This window comes from the organism of the source record quoted next, unplaced genomic scaffold (genome assembly GCF_019419815.1).
Source record: "Pyrus x bretschneideri cultivar Hongxiangsu unplaced genomic scaffold, Pyrus_bretschneideri_v1 Contig74, whole genome shotgun sequence".
Classification (NCBI taxonomy): Eukaryota; Viridiplantae; Streptophyta; class Magnoliopsida; order Rosales; family Rosaceae; genus Pyrus; species Pyrus x bretschneideri.
The window spans coordinates 1154579-1173819 of record NW_025999814.1 but is presented as its reverse complement, the minus strand read 5'-3'; the positions used below and the strand labels follow the sequence as shown (position 1 = coordinate 1173819).

The window sequence follows — 19241 nt, the reverse complement described above, 5'->3', positions numbered from 1 at the left end:
TGAGGTGGACGATGCATAATTAGGAGACGGTTTGCATACTAATAATAAAAATTACAGCCAAAATATGGTACAAGCCTTTTCTTTTCTTGTTGTTAAAAGAAAATCAAAACCAATACCACTTAGTACTACGGTCTAATGATATTCTTTTTCACTTGTAAGTGAGATATTTTAAATTTGATTTTCGCCAAAGACGAATTTGAACTATATTATTACTAGTCTATTGTGAGATTTAGCATCTACCTCTCCCTTTAATGTATATAATATCGTTTGTTATAAAATAAACCAAAACCAATGGTTAAGGTGTTTTGTGAGTTTGTTGGACTATCCTTTGATGACTTGTCACTTTGCTATTATTTCTGGATTTGAATTTTATTGGAAGTTTCTGCTCTAGAGCTAGAAAAGGGCAAGTATTGGGCCCACTAATTATGGTAAATTGGAAGACATTATTATTGTTTAAAATTTCATTTTTAATGTGATTCATGCGATATATTATTATTGCATATTTATTTACGTTAGTATTTTTTAATAAAATAATTAGTTGATGGTTTTATTATAACAATTTACTTTTTTGAGAGCTAGAAAAACTCACAAAAGTAAAATGTTTAAACAAAAATTGAGATATTATATGCGTTTATTTTGGCTTTAAGAGAAAAAATTATGAATTTGCCATTAGTATTTGTTTATAATACTTTATCCTGGAGCTAATGAAGCTATTGTTTGTGATATTTGTTAATATATTGATTTTTTAGTATAAATTATATATTTATATTGAATATATGTAGAGAGATAAAAGAGTTTAAACTGGAGACACCATGAGTTATATCTTTGTTTATAATTTTAGAAATCTTGTAATCAAATGGAGCCAAATTTCGCTAAGTGCGTGGTGGTTGAAGCTAGATCACTGAAGTTGATGCACAAAATTACTGAACACCTAAAAAGTGGATGGGACGTTTGAGGTCTCAATCCATATTCGCGGCATTCTATATGTATATAAAAAAATAATATATATTAACTTATCATGATAGTACATGCACGATGCATGTATCTGTAAAATCATTGGGGTTGTCACGTTTGAATAGACTTAAAAAATAACAAGAAAATTGTTTTTGTGCAATCACGTGAAAAATGTGACACATATTTATATACAATATGGATTTTTCAGTGTGTGGAAAATATACATTAAATATTATAATATAAGTGGTTAGACATTGAAACAAAAAAAATTTAACCACTTGTATTATAAAACTTGGTATAACGTGTTGTATTTTCAGCACACTTAATTTCTCCATGTCTAGAATGTAGCTTAATTAATTACTTGATTGTTGTCCTAATCAGGAGGGAAAAGAGAGCCATTTCAAGTTGCAACTAGCTCTTAATCTAATTGCCTATGAGATTAGAGCCCCTACCAACTAGCAAGGGACTTCTTCTTTGTACAACGCTTGCTTAAATTGTTAAAACTCTAAATCAACAATTCATTAAAACTCATTAAACTAATAGATGAATTAAATATTAAAATTAATTGATAATACCGAGAGTAAATTCAAATAATATATAAAGTGAATTCAAATAAGAATACTCACGAGCACTAATATAGTTGACGGAGAAAATTATTGTGTAATTTCTAAGTGTGTGTTGGACTATCCTGTGATGACTTGTCACTATGCTATTATTTCTGGATTTGAATTTTATTGGAAGTTTCTGATCTTAGAGCTAGAAAAGGGCACGTACTGGGCCCACTAATTATGGCAAATTGGAAGACATTATTATTGTTCGAAATTTCACTTTTAATGTGATTCACGTGATATTGTATTATTGCATATTTATTTACTGCTAGTTTTTTTTTTAATAAAAAGATTAGTCGGTGGTTTTATTATAACAATTTACTTTTTTGAAGGTCAGAAAAACTCATAAAAGTAAAATGTTTAAACAAAAATTGAGATATTGTATGCGTTTATGTTGGCTTTAAAAGAAAAAATTATGAATTTGCCACTTGTATTTATTTATAATACTTTATCCTAGAGCTAATGAAGCTATGGGTGTGCTATTCACACATTTTATTTTACTTCTCATATATCCCTTGATAATTTATGTCCGTTGATCTTCTTCAATTCATCCAATCCGACGGTCCGAAAATTCAAAAGGTGTGATGAGAAGTAAAATGGGGTGTGTGGATATCACACCCCATGAAACTATTGTTTGTGAGATTTGTTTATATGTTGATTTTTTTTAGTATAAATTATATTTTTATATTGAATATATGCATAAAGAAAAAAGAGTTTAAACTGAAGACACAATGAGCTATATTTTTGTGTGTTGGCTTATGATTTTAGAAATCATGTAACCAAATGGAGCCAAATTTCGCTAAGTGTGTGGCGGTTGAAGCTAGATCACTGAAGTTGATCCACAAATTACTAAACTCCTAAAAAGTGGATGGCACATTTGAGGTCTCAATCCACATACGTGGCATTCTATATGTATATGAATACATAATATATATATTAACTTATCATAACAGTACACGCACGATGCAAATTTAGAAATAGGCAACGGTTATGGCGAGCGGGAACCATGATTATTTACCCATAATCGTTTATGTTTGTATACGCATAATCGTTTACCCGTTGGGTAATTGCATAAATAGTTATACTTATAACCATAACCGTTTATAAATGATTATCCATATCTATAACCGTGTACCTATTTAACTATAACCATTTACCCATTTACCCGTTTACTCGTTTTTGAACCCGTTTATCCTTTTTTTACCCCTTTACTCCTTTTTCACCCGTCTACATTTTTTTTTAACAACTTGAAAATTACAAAAAAAAAAAAATTCGAAACTAAACACTTTCGAACACATTCAATGACAAACTATCATCGACTCGTTATAACCGCGGGTAATACTTATATAACCGTATAAATGTTTTGATGTATTAAAAGCCATATAAAAAAAAACTGAATTAAAAGCCCAACTAACAGTAAATATTTTTTTTTCCAAATTACCCTGACAGAACCTAACAAAGCTCGTTCACTGTCTTTGCCTCTTTCTGTCGCATATGGGGCTTTTGGTGTTGCCTCATTTTCCACACCCACCACTGTCAGTTAGTTTTTTTATTTTTCATTTTTTTATTTTTATTTTTGTTGTTTTATGTATGCGTCTGTGTCTGTGTTTTTCAAAGTCGTTGAGTAATTGTAGGTTCAATCAGGGGTAAATTTGGAAGAAAAAAAAACATTTAAGCTATCAAGTCCCTTTTTTTTTTTTTTTTTTTTTATTTTATAATTTCGAACACTTGCGATCATTTTTTTTTAATTTTCACATATATTAAGTTAAATGGGTAAATGAATACTCGTATAACCGTGGGTAATACCCATAACCGATGGATACTCGTTATAACCATGAATAATACCTATAACCGTCCATTTAAATTTCACGGATAAACGGTTATACCTATAATCGTTTATTTGTCTAAACGGTTACCCATAACTGTAACCGTAAATTTTAAATGAGCGGATAATCACGGTTACCCAAGCCCATGGTTATTTTGCCCATCGCTAGAAGCAATAATCTGTAAAATCATTGGGGTTGTCACCTTTGAATAGACTTAAAAAATAACAAGAAAATTGTTTTTTAGCATTCACGTGAAAAATGTGACTTATATTTATAAACAATATAGATTTTTCAATGTGTGAAAAACAGTCTGGTACATCAAATATTATAATATAAGTGGTTAAACATTGAAACAAAAAAAATTTAACCACTTATATTATAATACTTGGTATAACGTGTTGTGTTTTCAACACACTTAATTTCTCCATGTCTAGAATGTAGCTTAATTAATTACTTGATTGTTGTCTTAATCAGAGGGGAAAAGAGAGCAATTTCGAGTTGCAACTAGCTCTTAATCTAATTGCCTATGAGATTAGAGCCCCTACCAACTAGCAAGGGCCTTTTTCTTTGTACAATGCTTGCTTAAATTGTTAAAACTCTAAATCAGCAATTCATTAACTCATTAACGACAATTTGGTATCAGAGCCTAACCCTAGCCGCGTGTGTACCGACGAGGACGTCGGGCCCCTAAGGGGGGTGGATTGTAACATCCCACATCGCCCAGGGGTGATCCTTAAATGTATATTCTCATCCTTACCTAGCACGAGGCCTTTTGGGAGCTCACTGGCTTCGGGTTCCATGGGAACTCCGAAGTTAAGCAAGTAGTGCACGAGAGCACTCCCAGGATGGGTGATCCATCGGGAAGTTCTCGTGTGAGTTCCCAAAAACAAAACCGTGAGGGCGTGGTCGGGGCCCAAAGCGGACAATATCGTGCTACGGTGGTGGAGCGGGCCGGGGAAGTGATCCGCCCCGGGTCGGGATGTGACAATTTGGTATCAGAGCCTAACCCTGGTTGCGTGTGTGCCGACGAGGACGTCGGGCCCCTAAGGGGGGTGGATTGTAACATCCCACATCGCCCAGGGGTGATCCTTAAATGTATATTCTCATCCTTACCTAGCACGAGGCCTTAAACTCATTTTAAACAATAGATGAATTAAATTACTAACATTCCATGATTAATACATAGAGTAGATTCAAATAATATATAGAGTGGATTCAAATAAGAATACTCACGAGCACTAATATAGTTGATGGAGAAAACTGTTGTGTAATTTCTAAGTGAGTTTGATTCTATTTCCCAAATCATAAGCCAAACACACAAAAAAAACCTCACTACATTTCTGCGTTCAAACTCTTCTCTCTCTTTCTAATGTATACATTTAATATAAGAATATAATTTTACATTAAATGTATAAAAATACGAAATGTTTATTTGATGTTCATTTCGGGGTTGGACAAAATGCTTGGAAAGAAATTGAGATATGGTGTGCAGATAACGTACATGCTTTATTTTGGTATTTGGTATTAAGAAAAATTTATAAATTCGCCACTAATATCTACTGGTAATACTTTATCATGGAGCTAATGAAACAACTTGTAAGGTTTACTTATTTTTTGTATTTATTTTTTAGTATAAATCATAATTTTTTATATTTAATGTGCGCACGAAAGGGAGACGATATATATTTTTTTGAACAAATGATATTATCTACATTAAAAGAATAATATTTACTCATAATACTTTATCATGGAGCTAATGAAACAACTTGTAAGGTTTACTTATTTTTCGTATTTATTTTTTAGTAGAAATCATAATTTTTATATTAAATGTGCGCACGAAAGGGAGACAATATATTTTTTTTTGAATAAATACTATTATCTATACTAAAAGAATTTAGGGGTGGACCTAACCACAGAACGGGCTAGTAATAATGTGGTTTGAATTCTTCTTTTACAAGAATTGAATTTGATACCTCTCACTTATAAGTGAAAATGAATATCACTAAACCGATAATTGAATTCGGAGTGAGTTATCATTTTTGTGTGTTTGGCTTATGATTTGAGAAATCTAGTAAACCAAATGGTGCCAAATTTGGGTTGCGTGGTGGTTGAAGGCAGATCATTGAAGTTGATCCACAAAATTATTAAACTCTTAAAAATTGGATGCCATTGTTGAGGAGAGATTTTTCAACGTGACTGTCACACGAGGTGATACATCACGTGTCCTTATATAAATTGTAGGATATATGTGTTAAAAGATTAATAACTTAAAAAATAAAATTTCCCACCACTTACATAAAAACACGAAGTGTACCATCAGTGTTCTCCTTACAACTAAAAATTTCTCATTATTGAGGCCTCAGTCCCATACACGTGGCATTTCATATCCCTCAAAGATTCTATATGTAAATGAATATATAAAATACATATTAATAATATATATAACCGGCAGTGGTTACCTAATGTTGCTTGTTCTAATTCATTATTTTAGCTTATATCGTACTAGAATGTGCACAATACAAGAATCTGTGAAATCATTCGGGTTGTCACGTTTGAATACATTTTAAACAAAACAAAAAAGAAGAAGCAGCTTGTTTGAATGCGTTCACATGATAAGGGTGGCTTATATTAATATACAATATCTTAATAATTTATTTAGATAGTGCATAGAATGTAGCTGATCTCAAATTAATTATTTTAATATTTTTTAAAACTTTTTATTAAAAGTCCAGCGACGGCAAAAGTTGCAGTTTGACAAATGGTAACAAAACGAGAGCGTTTATGTAATAATTCAATAATCAATTTTCACGTTATTTTTTTACAAATTTAATTTTCTTAGCATTTCTTTTTTCTCAAAAATGAGCCTCACTATTAATTTTCTACCGCCGCATACTTTTAGCAAAATGTTTTCTAATGTTGGTACGAAAAGTAACATTAAATTGTAAAATGATAGAAAATTCATAGAGGGTTCCACGTTAAAAGATTTTTCTTAGCATTTATCTTGTAGTTTAATTAACTTTGATTGTTGCCCTAATTATCATCTAATTGCCTAGAAGATTAGACGACCTACCAACTAGCAAATGCCTTTTTCTTTGGTCAAGACTCAAAACGAGAACTATTACAATGCTTGCTTAAATTAGTAAACTCCAACTAAAAAATTCATTGAAACTAATAGATTAATAAACACGAAAACCTATTGTTTGCCAAACATAAAAAATAACTAAAATATAGTTGCATGTGATTAGTTGGCAGGGTTTCTAATATAAAATCAATTGATAATATAGAGAATAGTCCACCTATTATAAACACATGCAAAGTCCGTTATTTTTCTGATGTAGAATTGATACCACCAAGAGTTGGTTTAGCGAACCTGATTCATATTTGGCCGTGGGAGGCCTCAAGCGGCTCACCTGGTGCAACGACGATATCTATAATTGAAGGAGAAAATTCTAGTGTAATTTTTGAGTGAGTTTGGTTCTATTTCCTTCTTCCACGTGAATTTGGTGGCTAATATGAACCACCCTTCACCAGTTATAGTTTCTAAAACTTTTCTTGTTTAGCTGAACAGACATATATTGTTAAATTAACATCAATGATTAAGTGATAAGATTTCATGGTCGCTTGCTTTGGCTACACATATATTCACAAATCTTCGATATGGATATGATATGAAACGTCTTCCTTATGTCTTAGATTCCCAATATCCACCTTCCCATTGTTTATGAATTATATCCCTTTTGTCAATACAACGATTGACATTTGTGGCTATAAAGTTGGGAAAAAGATCATTTCCGAATCCCTTTTTCTTAATCTACCAAATTAAAGAATTCGTGCCATTGAAATTTGATCAAACGGCTGAAGTTATTATAACTTTTAAAGTGGATTCCTGTTTGTAACTATTAGATCAAATTTCAATGGTACAAATTTTCTAATTTGATGAATTAGAAAGAAAGGACCAAGAGAGAATCCCTTTCCATAAAGTTGTGCTCTCGGAATTTGGATCCTCGCGTGATCCCCTCCCTGGGGATCCTAAGGATCAAAGCACACGGACTGTTGATAAAAAATTGTGCAGCTCTAATTAAATGTTTTATATTTTTAAAAGTAAAGAAGCCTCATTTTACGTGAAAAATATAAAAAAGGAAAAAATTATGACTACACGATTTTTGATCAACCATCCGTATTCCTTGATCCCTAGGATCCCAAGAGAGGGGATCCGGCGAGGATCCAAATCTGTGCTCTCGAATCTGGATCTTTTTTGCCTTGTATCGTGCCAAGAAAATTGACACGCAACGTCGTCATCTTTTTCAAGTTTGAAAAAAAAAAAAAAAGGGAGTTTTAACGAAAAGCCAACGGTACTATTTACTTTAACGAAAAACCATATTTTTACACTAAAAACTAAAAAGTCAATTTTGGTACTATTCATTTTACCCTTTATTTTGTCCTTATCATTAAAACTAAAAAATTTTCAAACCATTTTCATTCGTTTTCTTGAAAAAAAAATCCAAATCCTATTTTCCCAAACGTTGCGGAAGTACGAGGCCGCTCTACTGCATGGGACTCAAATTTGGTCAGGCTCTCCAGCCCAGTCAGTCCGGGCCGCAGTTAACTCTTGTGCTTCTACGCTTCTACCTCATAAATACTAATAGAGTCAAATTCCTCCAAAAGTAACAAATCTTTGATATCTGAGCGTCCTCAACGTGCAACAGTAATGACCGAATAAAAAACCAAGCATCGGCAGATTGCCCCAAAGTATTTGAGGCAGATCCGATCTTTATGGGAGAGATTTTTCTATGTAACCGTCACATGATGTGGTACATCACGTGTCATTATATAAATGATGAAATATATGTGTTAAAAAGTTAATAACTTACCGCTCGTCTTCCCATCACAATTAAAAATTTCTCTCTCTATGGAGCCAAAAAACAGGGCTAAGACCAACAAAACTCGGCCGAAAGACCGAGATTACACCCCTAGAACAAATTGGTTAGACAACCTTGCACAACTTAAAAAAAAATGCCCAGACGATATGACACAAACAGAAACCTCATTGTCATATGCAAAGCGATATACTTTTATATGTAGTGATTATTCCAAAGGAAGTCAAGCTAAGAAAAAAAGGCACGCGCGCACAATTGTTGGCAACTCTTAAAGGTCCAGAGTTAATTATGGCATAAATCCATACAATTACAGAGAATTGATCATCATCGTTGATCCGTTTTGGTCAAATAAAAGTCAAACATAAAAAACAGACATGCATAAATTGTATCTTGCTTATCAATATTAATTGTAAATACCATGCATGGCTAGGTGCTGCTGCTGTTGTTGATGACCATGCATGCATGCATACACTTATTATCATGGCAACCATCCTCCCATGTAATTACTCACGCTTGGACCTGCTGTCACCACGGATATTGGATCATTCTGATATCTGCAAAAATTTTACAGATATATTAATTCAATTAGAAAGATGACTCAACCCAACCCACAAAGAGAGAGAGAGAGAGAGAGAGAGAGAGAGAATATATTATCCATAATTTGGATCTTAAACGTACAATAGTCATTGACATTAGTTGTACAAAATTGGGTGCGTAAAAGGCCCATTAGTTGCCTAATTCAAACCCTAAACCCCAGAGAGAGAATATTATCCATAATCTGGATCTTAAATGTACAATAGTCGCTGACATTAGTTGTACAAAATTAGGTGTGTAAAAGGTCCATTAGTTGCCTAATTCAAACCCTAAACCCCCAGTTGTAGTCATGTTCACCTTAACTACAATGCTAATTAACTGGGTTTAGCGTAGACGCTAATTAAATCCAAAAAACCCAGACCTGCATATATAATAATTAAAAAAATACTTGTATTTTCTTGGCATCCACCTTCTTGGTTCATACAAGAGGAGATTTTTATAAACTTAATCAGGTTTGGAGGCCAAAATGGTTTCCTTAATTATGTAACTTAGGGAGTTTATTTATATTATAAAAATGCAGTACAAGTACATACCCAATCTGTAAAGTGGGCTCGCAGTCTAAGGGATGGAAGAAGCCATCGCCCTGCGCCGCCTGAGCTTGTTGGCGGCCGTACTCGTCGGCAGCTTGTTGGTGGCCGTACTCGTCGGCATTTGCATTCAGTTGCAGTGAATTTACATGGTATCCCTCAAACAACTGCAAAGCATGATCACCCAAAAAGTCAGGTACATGCAACGTCTGAAAACAAAATCAACTTAATTACCCCGCCCTGCAACTCGGAATTGCTGAAAGTTATTCATAATCTTTCAAAACCAAATTGCTGAAAATTATTGTCGTTTGCCTACCCTTTGTTTCAGTGTCTTGTTTGCTTCGTTTAGCACGTGTTCCTGTGCAAAAATCAAAACCATAAATAAATAAATGTACAGGATGAGGAGAATATGCATTGCGAAAAGCACAAAAACTTTCAGTTGGCTAAGATGGGAAGAGTAAACTCAAATGAATATACATAAGGATATATGTGTTCTCATACATTTCGCTGAAGGTCTGTGAGCTTATCCAGCATGCATTGGGTCTGTAACATAAGAATACCAAGATATATCAGTTTAAGTCATTCATGCTTCACTTGGAGCCAAATCGGAAAATCTGTTTCGTGTTCTTGGTTTTGGATTCCCAGTCTCTATATACACTAGGTAACTTTTTTTTTTTCTTTCTTTTTTTTAGCAATAAAGGATGATTTTTCATGGATTTTATGCACACGTCTCATTCACTTCATAGTTTTCAAAATACAACATGATGCAAGCAGTGTCACATATCACAAAAAGTTAGAACAGTAATTTATGGAGTACCTGACAATACATGAAAATCTAGCGCACAATAATAAAAACCTTGAAACAGCCAAATGTTCAAGGAATCATTGAGAAAAAGACTATATGTTAAATCAGTTTAAACTGTAAGGTGGTGATGAGGTAAGGTACCCGTGTCGATCTGATCTGCTTCAGCGATATGTCCAGCTGCCTTTCAAGTGATTCAAGCTCTTTGCTGCTTAAATGGCCAAGATCTTCTCCAAGGAGATTCCTAAGGTAGTAACAAGAAAGTTAGTACTTAGTAAACCTAATTTTTAGCCTTTAACGTTTATATAACTGAAGGTCGGAAAGACAATAACCTTTGGTTTCGTTGTAGGGCTTCAAAATGTGCCTTGAGCTTCAAATACTCCTGCTGGCTACTCAATTCCTGCATATGGTCCAGGAGAAGTAGGATGTATTCAGGTCAAAGATAAACAATATAAAGATATACAGATATATGAATTAGGAGGTTGTCATACATATATTTGATCTAAAACCTCTCCTACAACATACCTTAATCAGATTTTTGGTCTAATACCTACACTAAGATTCTTTAATAGCAAGAAAAAAAGTTAAGCTTCTTTGAATCGCAAACAGTGAAGTATTTGTATAAGTAAATACATTGATACAGAGAAAAATGTTGGGACTGTCTTTTACTAACATCAAGCTATGAAATAACAATAAGATAGGGAGAGAGAAACAAGTAGTAGTTAGAAAATAACCAAACCCCTAATTAGAAAATGAGTCAACTATGTATATCAATTAACACCCTCCTTTACGTGCATCTATCTTACATGAGAAGAGGTAGACAAATGTAAATAACATATAAGTGCAGTGCCACCTTATCGGTTAACAAAGTACTGAGGTCTGGGATGGGTGCCGTTTAGAAGTTTCGAACTCAATATGGACTCCATAGAACCATTTATAACTCAAAATTCATGTTAGACAATATTACTAGACTTCAAAAACTAAGGGTCGTATGATAATCATTTCGTTTTCAATTTTTGAAAACTAAAACCTATAAATGAAATGATTATCAAACAACTCCCAAGCTGTTATTAGTCAATAGGCCAACAACGCATATACAGTTAGTACCAATAAGATCTTACTTGAAAAGTAAAAAACCACTAATAAATAGTATCAATTTTCATTTGTACTCTCTTGATAACATTCTATATATCCATAGGTTTGAAATTAATCCTTGTCATGATGCAATGTTCTCTTGCCAGTAGTTTGGTTTCTTTTGTATCCCCTCAATATTCCTTGTTACGTAGGGTAACAAGCAAGAAACTTCATCTAAACTAATTAACTGAGTTGAATGTATTACCAAGGCCTCCCTTGTAGATACATTTGTCTCCGGTACTCCATAGTTGCACTTCTGGTACCTGTCAAGAGTTTTGAGCATGCTGTACAACAACATAAACACACATGCAAATTAGCCTTTCCTTGATACATTATTTGAAGGGCATAAATCAAACAAAATATGAATTGATGGACCACAAGCCAGGTAATTATATTTGTATGCGTGTAGGAAAACATATAACACCAACAACAATGCCTCATTCAACTAAGTAGGGTCGGTTGCATGAATCCTAGAACGTCACTACTTCACTTTGTGTAGGAAAACATATAATTAGCAAAAGCAAGTGGGAAATTCCTCGCCCATATACAAGACTCTATAGGATTATTCAAAAGATTAAGATGTGAATTTAGTCTTACCCTGAAAATTTATCGTTAGCTGAATAAGATGAATGTTTATGGAGAGCCTACTTTTAATACCTTTAAACCTTATACAATAAATAAGTAAATATTGCTTATAAAGCTCTACTTCTCAAGCTTACATATTTCATATTATCTAACATAATGTACAAATTTACTTAAAACATTTCAATAATTACGTAATTAAGACAAACACTTTATTATTTAGTTGGTACTACAAGATCTAAGAAGGTTTTACATTACCATGCATTTGAGAAACCAAAAAACAAAAATCAAAAATTGAAAAAAGGGACAAAATCAAGCCAATCTCATAGAAATTAAACTTAAATAATGAACTTATAATTAATACAGTATACGAGAAAATATTAAGCCCTAAAAATACGTGCAAGTACAAAGAGATATTTTACTGAGATAAGATAGAGCACTGGTAATAATTAAGCAAGTCGAAAATTCAGAAGTTAGTTTTGACGTAAAGTCAGATCCAAGGCAGAAATTGCAGATATTTAGTACTAATTACCCGATGTCAAAATGTGATTGAAAACCATCTGTCTTTCAGAGAGAGGAAGAAATTAATCCAGTGGAAAACAAGGGAAATCTTGTATATTTAATGTACCCAAATGAGGAACTGGAAAAACCGGGTAATTAAGTTCTTGCTTTTGGATTAATATTTCCAGGAAACTCAATTTAATTTTTTTTAAATAGAAAGATTTCTCGCCCTAAATTTTCAGTGTAAGAACAGAGATGAGAACCAGCTGAGACCTGAAATAGAATAGTTAATTAAGTTGAAAATTCCCCAAAGTATAACAATTTGTTAATAGAAAAAAAAAGAAGGGAATTTGGTAAAACAAAACCCTAGCTAGGCATTAAGCAGCTAGGTTTTTGGAGAGAGAAGAGAGGGCCTGGTGAAGAACAAAACGGAGTCGAAAACCTGATACTAATTAACTAAACTGGCTGATCAGAAAGCTTCAAATGCTGATCCAAAGGCTTTTGGATCGATCAGATGGCTCTTATGATAAAAAAAAAAAAATCACGAAAAAAATAAAAGAAAAATGGGATGATTGAGTGAAGCTAAAGCTAGGGTGAGCAAATTAAGAAGAGGAAAAAGGCAAGGGCTTCGGGAAAACCCAGTTCACAGAAGTTAAGGCACATATAGAGAGAGAGAGAGAGAGAGAGAGAGAGAGAGAGAGAGAGAGAGAGAATTAAGAAAAGGAAATAGGCAAGGGCTTCGGGAAAACCCAGTTCACAGAGGTTAAAGCATAGAGAGAGCTAGCTAGGATTTAATCGATGGAGAGCAGTGAAAAAAAAACAGTGAGTGATGAGAAATGAGAGATCTTCTTTTGATGGGGTTTATCTTTATTTCCTGTTGCAGATCTAACAGCAATGCCGAAGCAGAAACACTCAACCTGCTAAAAACACCGAGACATTCACCAAAACGGCAACAAAAAAACCGCCGCTAAAAGTCATCAAATTTCAACAATTTAACACAAAAGGCGACATTTTTAAATTTTTAAACCAAAAAAAAAAAACTTCACGAGGGAGCTTTTGTCAAAGCGCTGCTCCTGATGATGAAGATTCATGATTCAGCAAGAGAAAACTGAAAACAGCAAAAAATGTTCACACAAGCAAACGCCTTGGAGATCCAAAAAAGCACTCCAGAAATCATAGAAGAAGAAACAAACAAAAAAACAAGCAATTGAAATTAAATCAAATAAATAAATAGTTAATTAATAAGTTTTGTAGGAATAAGAGAGAAAGAGAGTGTATATATGTATGCGTGTGGGAGAAATTGCGATAGCCGAAATGGTATAGAAATGGAGGGAGGGAAAAAGCGGGGGTTTAGTTGTTTCGGTGAAATAACTAAAAAAAAAAAAGAGAGAGAACCTTGAACTACTGCAAAACTCGTACAGCTTTCCTCTATTGGAGAAGATGATGAGAGCAACCTCGGCATCGCAAAGAACGGAAAGCTCGTAGGCTTTCTTCAAAAGTCCGTTCCTTCTCTTCGCAAAGGTCACCTGTCTGTTGATCTTGTTCTCTATCCTCTTCAATTCCACCCTCCCTCTTCCCATCTCTCCTTCTCTCTCTCTCTCTCTCTCTCTCTCTCTCTAGAATTCCTTATCTATTCCCCAATCAAATTATCTGACTCTCTCTCTCTCTAGCAAAAACAACTACAACAACAATGGGTGCAAAAAGCTTCCTCTTTTGCTTTTTATATATAGTTTTATTTTTCTAATTTTCCTATTTCTACATAATTCTATGTATTTTCATAGTTATGAGCTCAACTTATTACCATCTTCAATAATCTCAGTCTCTCGCTCTCTCTCGCCTTCTATTTCTCACTCTAATTGGGTTAACAATGATAAGACAGTAATTGAGCAGAAGGAATCAAATTAATAGTTCAACTAATTAAATGGTGACTCTGAGAGAGAGGTGGAATCCGACGATTAAGTGTATAAATTTTTATGTACACCGAAACATTATATTACTACGTACGATATGAGAACAATTAACATGAAATGAATTCACCGCTATTTATGTAACATCTAGTTTTAATAATGGAATGTCATGTATGTGAAGATAAACTTACACAATATTGGATTAGAACGTCATCATGGTAATGAACTCATCCTTTATATGTTCTCCTTTTGCAATATTGGTATGTCCGATTTTTAAAGTTTATTTAATTAAAAAAAATCACAAGTGTTATAATTTAGAATGGGTACTTTGATTCAAGACCAAAAATTTGAGATGTTGTTAGATTTAGTCCAGTTTTTCTATTTTTTAAATTTAATTAAATTTCTTGATTTATGCATCTTTACTCAAAATTTAAACTAGTATATGTCCGCATACAATTGAATGAGAGAGGAAGAGAGTGAGAGAGAACGTGAGAGTGGAAGAGAGAGAGAGAAGTTTATTTTTTTTTATTTTTTATTTTTTAAATATGAGAAATCGCATGTAGATGAGGCTTAAATAAAGAACAACAAAATTTTGCTTTGTGAAATTACGTTACTGTTCTTAACTTTTTTGTTATGATAGAAGATAAAATAGTTTTTTCATCATCTTTTGGTTGATAAAGAGGGTTCTGTTAATATGTAGTTTAGATATAACCACTTTCATGAAAATAGTTAAAAGAAAATTCATATGACATATATGATACATATACAATATGTTGATAAAATACATTTAACATGTGATAAAGGTATCTACAAAAATAAATAAAAATTAATCTACCTATCATCCATGAAAATAGTTCAATGACATTTATCACAATCTAATAAAAAGCTAGAAAAAAACAATCTAATAAAAAGATAATAAAAAACAGTTGATGTGTTTTTTTTTTTTTTGAACAAACGATATTATTTACACTAAGGAGGTGGAAAAGTGGGCTAAGTCTTACAATGAGGTATCAATAATGCGGTTCAATTTCTCTTTTGACGAGAATCGAACCTAAGACCTTTCACTAACAAATGAAGAGGAATACTATTAGACCATAATATTAAGTAGCCCAACTAAATGCAATAATAATTCACAAAATTAAACTTATATTAAGTTTACACTTAAAATACGTATTAAGAGGGAGGAGGATTTTGGCACGTGAGAGGGGAGGTGGTGACTGGGAGAGAGACAGACCAATAGGAGAAAAGCGAGCGAAATGGGAGAAAACCTTAAAATGGCTGGCAAACTGGGGCACTCAATGCAGAGGACCCGAAAAACGCTACGTGTCGAAATATTAAGTCAACAACGTCTGATATCCACCTGACCATTTTTGGCCACGAGCAATCATGTGACCTAACCTTAAGAAGGCGAGCCTTCGTATGTTCCCCCATTTTTACCGTAATACCCTTCATTTTGTCCACACCCCATTGCCCTCATTCACCTTTGTAGATACAAGGGCGATATACACGGTAGATTTATTGGTAGTTGTCTTTATTTTGTTCGAGTTAATCTTAAGTTTAACTTCATAGATACAAGGGCGATAGGCTTCGTAGATACGAGAACCATATAATGTTTATCAGTTGAAGTTTTAATTATGACAAGTTCAATTGTGACAACGTATGTAATTTTAGTGTGGGTGTTGAAACTAGTTGTAAATTTATTTTGTAAAGATCCCATTGTTTTTGGAAGGTAAAGATCCCATTGTTTGTGTAAAAAAGATAACTTGTAAAATTAAGTACATTTGATTAGTCGGTAGCTTAAAGTTGGTTTGGTATTGTTGTGTTTTTTTTCTTTTCAAAAAACTACTTATGTTGTATTTTAAGAATAATCAGCTGTAAAATAAAGTAGTTGAGAGTTTGATAAACTGTATTCTTAAAAGTGTTATAAGTATGAAAAACAGTGCAAAAACATTTGGTATATCATGATGTAAAAGTGGTATAATTGTATATAATAACAAAAAATAGACATATTAGGGGTGGCGGCAACGACAATAGTCGTAGGGGTAGTGGCGGTGATGGCAACGTCAATGGTGAATATGTGGTGGTGGTGCCACTAATAGGGTGTGGTGGTTGGGTGCAAAGGTAACGGTTGTGGCAGCAGTAGTGGTGGCGATTGCAGCGTTGTTGGTGGTGGCAGTGGCAATGATGGTGATGGTGATGGAAACAGTGGTGTAAGGTTGGTGGTTGCAGTCATAGGTGGTGGCGACAGCTGTGGCTGTGGCTGTGGGGCCAGAGATGGTGATGGTGGTGACAGCAACAATAGTAAGGGTACAATAGTGATGCGAATAGTGGCGTGTGGTGATTGGGGTGCAGATGGTGTCAATGGTAGTTGTGGTTAAGTTGACAGTGGTGGCAATTGTGGTTGTGGTTGCGGTAGTGGTGGTGGTGGTGGCTGTGGTTGGGGACAGTGACAACAATGATGGTGGTGGTAATGGAAGTTATGGTTGTGGTGCTAGTGGTGGTGGTGGTGACGATTGTGGTGGTAGTAGTAGCGGCAATGATGGTGGTGGTAATGGCAATGTTGATGTAAGGTTAGTGGTTATAGTGGTAAATAGCGACGGTCACATTGTTCTACAAGAGGGAAAATGTATGTAGAAAATTACACAATGTCATTTTCAAAAATGAACAGTATTATAAGAATTGAAAGTATTTAGAAAGGCTTAGCTCCATTTTTTATCAAAACAACTTTTAAAAGCAACATGTAGGTTGCTTTAAAAGATGATTGTCTGAAGATCATTGCTTTTAAAATAAACATTACGTACCAAGCACTTGCTTAACATTAAAGTAAAATAGTGTTGGGTAAATAAAAAAAAAACACCAAACAGGCCCTAAATGTACTTGATAATTGATATTAATGTTATACAATTTTAGGATGTGTTTGTCTTAGTTTTTCAATTGCCAAAATTACTCCATTATTTTTGTACAATTTTAAATGGCAGCTAGTTTTTAATCAATTGGTAGGTCTGCTTGAACATCTAGAGATTCAATTTTGGGTTTGCCAGTTTTTAAATCATATTTTCCAAAGCATCATAAAAATAGGACTTATTGAGAGAATGAGGAAAATCTTAAACCCAAACCTTGCCTAGCAAACAGAAAATAAAAAGAAATAAACAAACCTAACCAATATTTTTGTCTGCATCCTTATTAGAAAATGCAGAGGTGAAAATCTGATTTTTGATTTTATCATTCAGATTAAGGAAAAAACAAAAATAAAAAACATGTTCTATATGTTATATATATATATATATATATATATATCGAATCTAATGAGCTCAAATTTACGAATGATGCCATGGAAGGCATGCTCTATTTCAGGTCCATGCATGTCCGTACAAATTAAAACATGTTTTGTTTAGGGTTCTTCTTTCATTATTGCCTAAACTGCCTAGACATGCATGGAACACAACATTACTCCGATAACACGATGATTCTACTTGGCCTTACACCTGGGTTTTGAGTATGCTTTGTACTAATTAATTAATAAGGTGTGATTTGATGGAGTTTTGCACACTTGCTAAATAAAATGTTTGTACTAAATATCTCTATTTAACTAAAGACAAACACGTAAACGTTTGAAACAATTTTTATGGGATAGACAAGCCGTATTAACCCTGGAATATTTGGGGTTTGAGTGTTCTACCTTCTTTTGACCAATGTAACAAGGACATCACATATCAATCTCGTTCTCCTGAATCTTATGGTTTAAGAAAATTAAGGTCACTTATTATTTGATCTAATCCAATGAATGAGATCATTTAACTTTTGTTGTTTTACTTTTTTCGGAACCGGTTAATTAGATTGTACAGTAGATGACATCAATTTTCTTGGCCATAGAGTCCAGGAGAACGGGACTGAGCCGATTGACAAAGGCATGTATATATATATATTGAAAATTTGACTCCATGGAACAGAAGAAGCATGTGAAAATCTTCCGCAATTTCTAGGCTTTAAGGAGAGGACGTCTGGACTGGATCAAAAAAGGAAAATAAGGTAGGTGAAGCAAGCAAAGGTTTTGCGTAAGGGGTGAGGCAAAGTATAAACAATGATTTATATGTGCTTCACCTTTCGTGCCTGGTTATTACAAGTTAAAGCTAAAGACATACATTATAAATTGTCTAACCATTTTCAAGCCAACCCTAAATTTTTCCTAATCTACATAATCTTTTTTCTTTTCAAATTTCACTCTTTTTTGAATATTACTTTTTGAATTTGAACCAAAGACTATGAAGTATACCAAACCAATGTCCCATGAATCACATCCTAGTCCCGTGCCGGCAATTTAGATTGATTTTCTTTTTCCTTTTCCAATAGATTCTTTGATTTATAAATTTTTTTAATAATTTTTTTATCCAACTATATTTGAGTAGAGATTTAGTTAAGTCACACAATGATTCATTAATAATTAAGTATTGAATTTGCAAGTAGTACTTGGTTAAGCTTTTTCTTCAACTCGCTATATCTCATATGACTAGACTAGAATACTAGAGAAAATGATATTTGACACAATATTTTATAATGTTGACACGAAAATTGACGTTAAAGTGCGAGGTGACAAAAAGTTCATAAAAAACTCTTTTTGAGAAAATCCCCTTAACATTTCTCAGAATACTAATGTCATTTTAAACACGTAATTAGCATAAGCTACTATTAATCGATCACTGAAAGATATCTACAACTAAAATAATAGTTTTTTATTTCAACTAAAGTAATAGTTGGAACTGCAAACAATAAAGAATAATTAAACAGTGGTGACAATACACTTTATTTAATCAGGATAAGTTATTTGGGACCCATATATCAACAAATCCAGCTTATTTTCCCAGTTTTATCATTTCCCATTTCTCACAAAACACACAGTTTTTAAAATATTGCAATACATATATATGCTGT

General features: G+C 33.4%; 1 protein-coding gene across 2 annotated transcripts; it reads right to left on the bottom strand.

The window, feature by feature from the left end:
- Positions 1-8520: 8520 nt before the first annotated feature.
- Positions 8521-14235, bottom strand: LOC103961438 (agamous-like MADS-box protein MADS4). 2 transcript variants are annotated; one of them, XM_009373981.3, is made up of 8 exons: positions 13801-14235; positions 11528-11606; positions 10521-10588; positions 10333-10432; positions 9888-9929; positions 9703-9744; positions 9393-9553; positions 8521-8819 (listed from the first exon to the last, which is right to left on the bottom strand). In XM_009373981.3, the coding sequence occupies exons 1-8, from the start codon at positions 13983-13985 to the stop codon at positions 8744-8746; spliced, it is 753 nt and encodes a 250-aa protein (XP_009372256.2). In that variant the 5' UTR covers positions 13986-14235; the 3' UTR covers positions 8521-8743. The 2 variants fall into 2 exon arrangements, with proteins under 2 accessions (XP_009372256.2, XP_048430748.1); XM_048574791.1 differs by lacking the exon at positions 13801-14235 and adding an exon at positions 12437-13644.
- Positions 14236-19241: the final 5006 nt, after the last annotated feature.